The 8,968-nt window shown below is 44.8% G+C and overlaps 1 protein-coding gene across 3 annotated transcripts; it reads left to right on the forward strand.

Annotated features, from left to right (window-relative positions):
* The first annotated feature begins 200 nt into the window (after window positions 1-200).
* CLDND1 (claudin domain containing 1) lies at window positions 201-8,236 on the forward strand. Of its 3 annotated transcripts, none has more exons than XM_027653661.1 (6): window positions 201-249; window positions 604-782; window positions 4,805-5,103; window positions 6,270-6,377; window positions 6,747-6,884; window positions 6,978-8,236. In XM_027653661.1, the coding sequence occupies exons 3-6, from the start codon at window positions 4,815-4,817 to the stop codon at window positions 7,196-7,198; spliced, it is 756 nt and encodes a 251-aa protein (XP_027509462.1). In that variant the 5' UTR covers window positions 201-249; window positions 604-782; window positions 4,805-4,814; the 3' UTR covers window positions 7,199-8,236. The 3 variants fall into 3 exon arrangements, with proteins under 3 accessions (XP_027509462.1, XP_027509463.1, XP_027509464.1); XM_027653662.1 differs by having other exon boundaries at window positions 230-253; XM_027653663.1 differs by lacking the exon at window positions 201-249 and adding an exon at window positions 438-456.
* Window positions 8,237-8,968: the final 732 nt, after the last annotated feature.

Genomic DNA, 8,968 nt, shown 5'->3' on the forward strand with positions numbered 1-8,968 from the left:
GAACAAAAAGACATAGCCCCAGGCTGCACCTGGAGAGGTTTAGGACGGACACGAGGAGGAATTCCTCCACAGAAAAGGAGCTGGATATGGGAACGGGCTGCCGGGCGCGGTGGTGGAGCCGCCGCCCGGCACCTCCGGAAGGGGGCGGCAGAACTACATGGCCCAGGGTGCCCCGCGCGGGCGGGCGTGGCGGGCGGAAGCGGGGCCGGGCTGGGCCGGGCCGGGGGTGCGAGGCGGCGGCGGCGGACGGTGGGTTCTGGGAGCGGGGCTGTTCCTGGCGGTGGGACGGGGCAGAGGGGGCGGGGATCTGGGCGCTTCCCTTGCGTTGGCTGCCAGCCGGCGGCTGCCGCCCCCCTGCGCGGGGCTGTCGCCTGTGAGGCCCGAGCCCCCGGGGGTGGTCGCGCCCAGTGGAGATGCCCGGCCAGCCCCAGGGCCGGGCTGGCCCTGGTGCAGCAGGTGGTGAAAAGCCCTAGAGTTTTTCAAGTCGTTTTTCCCTCCCCTTCGTATTTTTTTCCTTAATGAATAGCACTGAGAGGTGTCTGTTAAATAATTTCGGAGTTAAGTAATTGTCTCCAAACCATTCGGTTTGCTCTCTGCTTCTAGATCACTTGTTGTGAGCTGGTGGTGTGGAAGGAGCTGAATGAATGGCACAGTCGGGGCAGAAGGGAAGTTTGCGTTTCGTGCTCTCTGCTGGCCACAGGATACAACCAACGCTGTGCCTCTGAAGCCACCTGGAATCTTTGGAGCTGCGTGTCCTGAGGGACTCCTGAGGACCGCCGAAGGTAAAAAAGTGTTTGGTAGCAATCTTTCCTAACCTTCCGTTGCCCATATGAAAAGGACGATCCTGTTCGGTGCTGTTGCCAGCCCTCTCACCACATTTACACCTTCTTGTAGGCCTTCTCCCTAATCCCTTTTCCTAAAGAGCAGTCAGATTGCAAGCGTGTTTCCCAAGAGAATGTCAGTGGACGCAGCCTCCCTCTTTGGTGTTTCCCGAGAGAATGTCAGTGGACGCAGCCTCCCTCTTTGGCGATGTCACGTAACAGGAGTTTTTTAAATGTGGTGGCCCACTGTTGGCTGAAAGGAGTGACCACAGTAACAAGATAAAAATCTTCATGTTTTTGTATTCCCTTCTGCCATGGTACAGTAACTTCTTACAAAAGCTGTCCATTCTTCAGTCTTAAGTTGATTTTTTGCCAGAATACTTGTTTTTGTTCTGTTCTACATTTTTTCTCTTTCAGCTCTACTGACTTGTCCTCTTTGTTTCCCCCCCCCCACGAAGTGCGTGCATCCAGTCATTCCTTTGAATGTTGCTGCCAGTTTGGCCTTTGCCTTCTCTTTGTGAGGTGGACTTTTACAATTTTTACGTCTTGCTTCTTTAATGGTTACAATATCATGTGAAGCACTTCTACCTGTTTACAACTGCCTTATGTTGTCTTAGATTCGTTGCATAGCTTAGTTGCAGCCATGACTTGTTTGAAATAGCCTCTGCTGTTAGAGTAAAATGTGCTGGCAGTGCTATATGAACAAACCTTCTGTAAAACAATGAAGGGTCTTGCTGACAGCCTGTAAAGACAAAATATTTTTATTTGCAATCAGTCTTTATGTCTTTATAATTCATGTCATCTTTGGCAGTAATGTTATTTTTTCGTAAGTAAGTTTATTCCAAAGCACCACCTACACATTGTTCTGTACAGAACCTTTTGCAAAGTGTGGCATAATCCTGTGAACGTGCAGTGTCCTTCTTCATGGTCTTCTCTGGTAACTATTTCTTACCGACTGTGTTTGCGACTGCCATTGAGCTCTGCCTGGGGCTGGGGCAGAGGGTTCTGCCTTTTAAAAGGACACTTCGTTTAAGTGGGAATGTGTCTGCTGTGCATGAAGATGCATTGGATATACACAGTGAATGGGCAGGGTAGTCAAGTCTACTACACAGACTGTGGCAGGAAAAACCAGTTTAAAATTTGCCTGAAGTGTTGTGGAGTTCTTAATCTTTTCTGTAAGCAGTTGAAATGTTAGGCAGAAGCCTTGAGGGGACCTTTGTTGTAAGAAATTGGAGGTGTGCTCATGCCTTTACACTGTCTTGTCCATACTGAAAATCTGCATGTGTTTTTTGGGACAAATGCCACACGAAGCCACCCACTAGATTTTGGGGTCTGTAGCCCCATTAGCTGCTCTCTGCCTGTGCCTGGAGTTACATTGCAGGGATTGAACCTCAATAGATTGCCACATCCCTTTTAGCAAGTGAATAATGAACGCTGGGCAGTGCTTTAATTTACTGTTTGGGGATTAACCCTTCATTTTGCTTATGATCTGTTCTTGGTTGCCAACTGGCGTCAGCTCTGCCAAGTCCACAGTATGCCAGCACAGAGGAGGCTGATCAGAAGGATGTGGTTGTGTTTTAATGGTGGTCTGATAGGGGCATTTCCAGCAGCAGTATTCTGTACCTGGCAGTGGGGATTTGTGTCTGAAAGTAAGATTTTTGAGTCAGTTCTTTTCTTTCTGTATGTTAGGCACAAAGTTGATAGGGCTTTGTTATTATAAGCATTTATACTGAGAGGCAATGACAGCAGATCAGTGGCCCACTAATGTCCTGTTTACGTTCTTTTTCATTAGACACCACTCTGAGGATGGAGCTTGTAGGTTCTTGTGATCCCTCCACCCAGAGAGAGCCCTTTCTAAAGAGAGGAGTCTGTTGTAGAGGGTTCCTCTTGCAGTGAATGTGACTGCAATAGAGTGGAAAATCCAGACCAGCCTGCTCACCAGCCTGTTCTGCTGCTTGCTGTGAGAGTGGGTTCGTGGAGAATCTGCTCAGCTCTGAGCTCAGCTGGGCAGGAGCTTTGGCCCTGGAGGTGCCACATGCCCTGTTTGCTTCGTGAGATGTTTGTGAAGGGGAAGGGATCCCTCAGTGAATTCAGTGGTGGGTGAATGGTGAGGCCAAATCTATGCAGCAACGTACTTCTCTCCCTGTCCTGCTTGTCCCACACCCTGTGTTCCTTGAGCTAGATGCTGGGATATCAGAAGAGAATGGAAGTACATAACCAAGAATTAAACACTGCACAGAGAATTTGCTTCCAAGTCTGGTCTTGATTGTGTGTTTTCTGGATAAATAAGCCTGGATACGATGTGTTCTCCCTCTCAGTATTTAAGTTAGCTTATAAAAGTTCACAGCTTGTGGATTATTGTTTAAGTGCAGTTGTGGTATGCAAACTTTGCAGTATTTTAAATGGGTGCTTCTTGTCAGTTCACCAAAAATCAGTTCTATTGGTGCTTGTTGCTAAGGATGCAGTTCAAAGATGGATATTACAAAGAGTGTGCCTCATTTAATATGCAAATGAAGCATAGGAAATGATATGGGTACACATAATTTCTCCTCCTTGTTAGCCAGTTTCAGATAAAGAGGAGCAGATGGAAGGAAAAAGAAAAAGAATGATATTGTTAACAGCAAACACTGATGCCTTTGAAACTCCCTGCTTTAATTTGCACCTCGTTTCTTAGTTCAGAATTTCTTATTGGCAGGTCTGACTTGAGCACTGGTGTCTTTCCTTGAGAATGTTGAGTTTTAAGGCACTTGCTGTTTCCAGTTGCGGTTCAGTCACTTGCAAAGAAACTAGACCAAAATATTTTGATCAAAGTATGTGGGAGAAGGGAGGTAGAGCAAGCAATGGACAAGAGCTGATTAGATAGCTCCTGCCACGGGCCTAGCTGCCGAGTTAGCTTCCATTGATTTTTTTATTTTTTTTTTCCCCTTCTGGCTAGTGCATCAAGCCTGATTCATGGTAATCCATAAATTTAATCAAGCACAGAAACTGCATGAGAACAACAGGCATCTGAGAGGAGTCGTCTGGTGCATTGCATTATCCGCAAAACATTTCATGTGTTACCAATCACTTGCTCATTAAAGTCACAATATTGTCATAAGTGTGTGGTGTTTGTATTTTCCCATGCCTCCTTTCACCCCGAATCCATGCCATTTGTGAACACAGCCCCGCAAAGGAGGGCATAAATGACCCCTAATAGAAGGAGGCAGAGCAAAGTCCTTGTGGGAGCATATGGAGGCCTTTCAGTTTTATCACCTTATTCCCATGGAGCAGGGCACCCTCCTGCATTGCTGTAGTTCTTCAGAAATATCACAGTATGTATTGTGGCATTAGTGCACCATTTACCATAACTTCAAATCTGCCTTTCAGTTCTTCCTTCATGTTCTGTCTCTAGTGCCTAGATGCATTTCTCTGATTCCCTAAAGGCATTCCAGTGCTTTGGCATGGCTGGCTTTAGTGAACAGTCTGGAAGAGCTTTTTTGGCATGCCTGCCCGTGGTTCTTATCTTTGCTGTAAACACAAGCTGTGAAAGCCGTATGGGGTGGCAGGCTAAAAATAACTTCTACCCTTGGTAATCGCCTAAGGAAAGATAAGTCTTCTGCCTGGACACTGTGGATGGATTCTCTGACGTTCCTTACAATCAGGATCACAAATGGCAGCGAGCTGTGCCATCTGCTTTGGGGATGGAGTTGGTGTTGCTCTGTCAGTTGCTCTTTCAGAGAGAGCCACTAGTGCAGTGTGGCTGGGAGAGCACACTCTCTGGGATATTATCCATACTTTGAACTCGCAGATCCAATGTGCGCTGGCCGGTACTGTAAATTTGCTCAGTGTTCTTTGATTCCAGCATGTTGGAAGAGGAAGACATGGGTATCCTGACAGGACATTGCATGAAAGAGGGATGATGCAATGAGTTTGGCCCTGCTAAGATAACTTTATATGTGCCATCAGAAGAGTTGCTCACTTGTCACTCTCCTCCCGTGCCGCAGGAAGGGCGCCATGATGGATAACCGGTTTGCCACAGCGCTGGTGATCGCCTGTGTGCTCAGCCTCATCTCCACCATCTACATGGCAGCTTCCATTGGCACCGACTTCTGGTACGAATACCACACCCTGTCCCCAGCTGAGAATGTTAGTGAAGCTGGTAGAAGCATCTGGGAGGAGTTTTTCAGCAAAGATGCAGATGAGAAGACCTACACAGATGCGCTCTTCCGGTGCAACGGCACGGTTGGACTGTGGCGGAGGTGTATCACTGTACCCAAAAACTCTCACTGGTACAGCCCACCAGGTATCTCCAGAGCAATTAACACTTCCCTAGCTTGCCTGGGGTGGTATGTGCTAACTTCCTCAGAACGTATTCCTGCCACTTTGTAAGGCTAGCTTGTGTTTTGTTTGTTTGTTTGTTTAATAAAGACAGTCCAGATTTTTAAAGGAGCAACAGGCAAAATGGTCTGTGGCTGTCACTACTGCAGATTCTGGATTTGACACATCATACTTGATCTAAATTTAGTCTTACACAGCTTGATTTTTATTTTGCATCAGCTGTCCGGCTTGGGATACAGTTACAGCTGCTGTACCAGTCACTGTCTTTTTAGGACAGATCCTGGGATCCAGCAGTGGAATAAAGATACCACTTTGTCAAGGAGGAACTCACTCCTTTTAGCTAGTCGTTCACTTTATTTGCATGTCACAAATATCCTACTATTGCATCAGCACATTTTAGATATGAATGGATATGGACTGAAATATTAGTAATATTTTTCACAATGGTTGGGGGAAAATACGTGTGGTAAACAATTATTTTAATTGCTTCAAAGTAGATTTTGTGTACTTATTGTGTGTGTGTGTGTGAAGCCCTTCATTTTGAACCCTCTTAAAAATGTACCTTCAACAACATTTTCTAAAGAAAAACGTGAAATTCTTTTTTTTTTTTCCTCTCATGAAAATACTTATTTTGGAAGACATTTAAACAAGCTCTGCTCAATAGTATTCTCAAAGCAAAATCTAACTGAGACGTAAAAAGGGAGAAACTTAGTGTAAAGAAGTAAATATTTTCTGTTCTTTAAATAGTTCTTTCTATCCCATTTTTGAATTAAATGTTTAGTATGAGACTATATTCTGCACATGGAGATAAGCACAGCTTATTTAAGGGACTCTGAGCACAAGAATATGTGGCAGCACAGTTGAGCATCATATGCCACAGTTCTTTCCCAATCTGTCAAGCATGGAACAGTTTTGTGGATAACCCAGCTAAGCCTGAAGATGCTGCATGTTTGAATGCTAACTACATCATAGTAAGGCATCTACAGATCTGTTTTGAGACATAATTTTTTTCTCTCAATAGAACTCTTCAAGAGCTTCCCAGCTCAAATGATTGGGAAAGGAGGATTTGAAAGGTGGGGGGAGAGGGAAGGGAAGACACCTAATAGTAACTTTTTCTTTTTTCCCTCCCAGAAAACGACATGACTACAAACTGCATCAGTTTTTCCCTCTCTGATCAGTTTATGGAAAAGTACATTGAACCTGGGAATCACAATAGTGGCACAGATTTGAATCGGACTTGTAAGTGTCTTTCACTTCTGGAAGATAAACAAGTAGAATAAAAAAAAAGATGCTTCTCAAATACAGTCACTAGTAAGGAAAGCTGCTGTGTCTTGCTCTGCATTTATTTTTACAGTAGCACAGGCAGTAGATCAAAGTTTGAAAGGAAAATGTAGATGTGTTAGCAAAAGCTTTGCCCATGAATGCAGTACAGGAATTTGGGAGTTAACAAATTAAGTTCTTTCTACTTCAGTGGAGCCTTTGGTCCTTTTTAGCTATGAATGTAGAATATCTGGTGAAGAAGCATCAACATGGGTAGAAGGTAATGTAAGATGGTGAGAGAAGATCAGTTTCTAGCACATCTTCAGCAAACTCGTGTGTTTCTTTCAGATCTCTGGCGGCTGCAGTTTCTCCTGCCCTTTGTCAGCATCGGCCTCATGTGCTTTGGGGCTCTGATTGGGCTCTGTGCCTGTGCCTGTCGCAGCCTTTACCCAGCCATTGCCACTGGAGTCCTGCATTTCCTAGCAGGTAGTTGTCCTGCCATCCTCCTCCCAAAGCTCACTGTGCCCACCAGAGCACTGCAGGGGTGAGCTCATTGTGCTTTGCCGCTTCCTTCCCCAGGGCTTTGTACGCTGGGCCTCGTTGGCTGCTACGTAGCTGGGATTGAGCTGCTCCACAAGAAGCTGCCTCTGCCTGATGACGTGAGGGGTGAATTTGGCTGGTCCTTCTGCCTCGCCTGTGTGTCGGCACCTTTGCAGTTCATGGCAGCTGCTCTTTTCATCTGGGCAGCTCGCACCAACAGGAAGGAGTTCACCCTCTTGAAAGCGTACCGGGTAGCATAAGTGCTGCTGCTGCACTTTGGGGTTTCCATGTTAGAGCCTCCTCTCCTCCCAACCTGTACTACTTTTTTCTTTTAGTCAGAATTTTATCGTGTACTGCATGCTTCTTGCCAGTGGAGGCAATTTAGCCTGTGAGCCCCGAAGACAAAGACCTCTGGGCTAAATGACCAAACTCTGCCAGAAGTCTGCAGAACTTGAACAGGTTTTTTAATTGGGTTTTTTTAAGAATTGCTATTATTTTTTAAGCTTCATTGGTTGTTGACAATTCCCCTTAGTTAGGTGTACATGCCCCTTCCTAATTTTATTACCCTGTCAGCCTGGAGGAAATAGAAGTGGTGTTGTGGGGTGAAAGAGAGATAGGAAAGGGTGCAGGTAGGCAAGAATGGGCACTTCAGTGCACAAATAATAAATAATCAGGAGCTGTCTGCTGTGTGGCCCAAGTAGGCAGTACCTACAAGGGAGCACCCAAAAGACCTGGGGGAACTCAGAAACCTCAGTTACGGAAATACTGTAGCTAAGTCAGTCTGTAGCTTAGCTCTGGGTCTCCTCACTGGTTTGCTACATCTTGTGGCTTCTGCCAAAATTGATGGAGGCAGAGCAGCCAGCTGTGGGAGTGCCTGCACAGCACACCCTCCTGAGTGCAGGCTCTGCACTTGCTTCTGCCAAGGAGTGGGATAAGATGGCCCTCGTGGAGCTCTGTGCTGCTCTAGCTACACTGCTTCCAGGACCCAGGCTAGTTTGGTATCTGCACTACATGTGATTGTGCACTCTAATCTTAACTTGTGGTGCTTTTGCTTGCTGTGAAATAAGGCTTTCTTCTCTCCTGTTGAAAATAACCTCCTCACAAGTTTTTTTGGTTTTAATTTGGTTTAGTGTATGTGTGTATATGTACATATATAAACTTAACTTTTTTTAAATCTCACCTGTTTGTCCTATATAACACACATCAGGTTTTTTTTAAAAGGTGCTGCTCTTTTCCTATCTTGCCCAAAACCTAATGTTTAAATGAAATAATAAAAACTAAAAAATCAGAAATTTTCAGCATTGCGTGAATCTAATGGGAGGGTAGGGAATGATCTAAAATGAATTTTGCCTGGGGAAAGTAAAGCCAGTGTGTAGGTAACTGTTTTAAGGGAAATGTCACTAGAAACAAAGATAATAGATTTGGGCTTCTATTAATTTTAAATTTTCTTCTGCTCATCACTGGGGGGCACAACACCCCATAAATTCTAATTAGTTCACAACTGCACATATTTCTTCTAAATTACTGCAACTCTAGCCAGACTGGGTGACGTGTCATATCGAGAAAACAATGTTCCAAGACTAAACTGTTTAATTCTGAGGCCTTAACTCTCCTCGTTTCCTTACTCCATGCTTAATATAAGAAGTACGAGTTAGGAGAAATAAATCCTGACAATAAGAGTAAGTCTCTGTTATGGCAAGGATTCTGTGAGACACTTTGATGGCAGTGACACAGATACAGGCACTTTTATCTCATGGCTGTTTTTCTGTTTTGCTTTGTGCCTTTTTTCTTTTTTTCGCAGTAAATGTTTCTACCCAGGCTGTGTTTGCTGGGTCAGCAAACAGCCCTTGTCATGATTTCCTTGAAGATCAGGTATATCTGCTTGTATCTTTTTTTTTTTTTTCTGAAGTATGTGATAGGAATCAACCTCCTTCTTTTGTTATCATCATTGGAATCTTTACAAAGTAAAACAAGGATGATGATGAAAACAAAGATAACTGAAATAGCAGTGGCAGGCCATTCAAGATAAT

Source organism: Corapipo altera, unplaced genomic scaffold (assembly GCF_003945725.1).
Source record: "Corapipo altera isolate COAL_440 unplaced genomic scaffold, ASM394572v1 61, whole genome shotgun sequence".
Lineage (NCBI taxonomy): Eukaryota > Metazoa > Chordata > Aves > Passeriformes > Pipridae > Corapipo > Corapipo altera.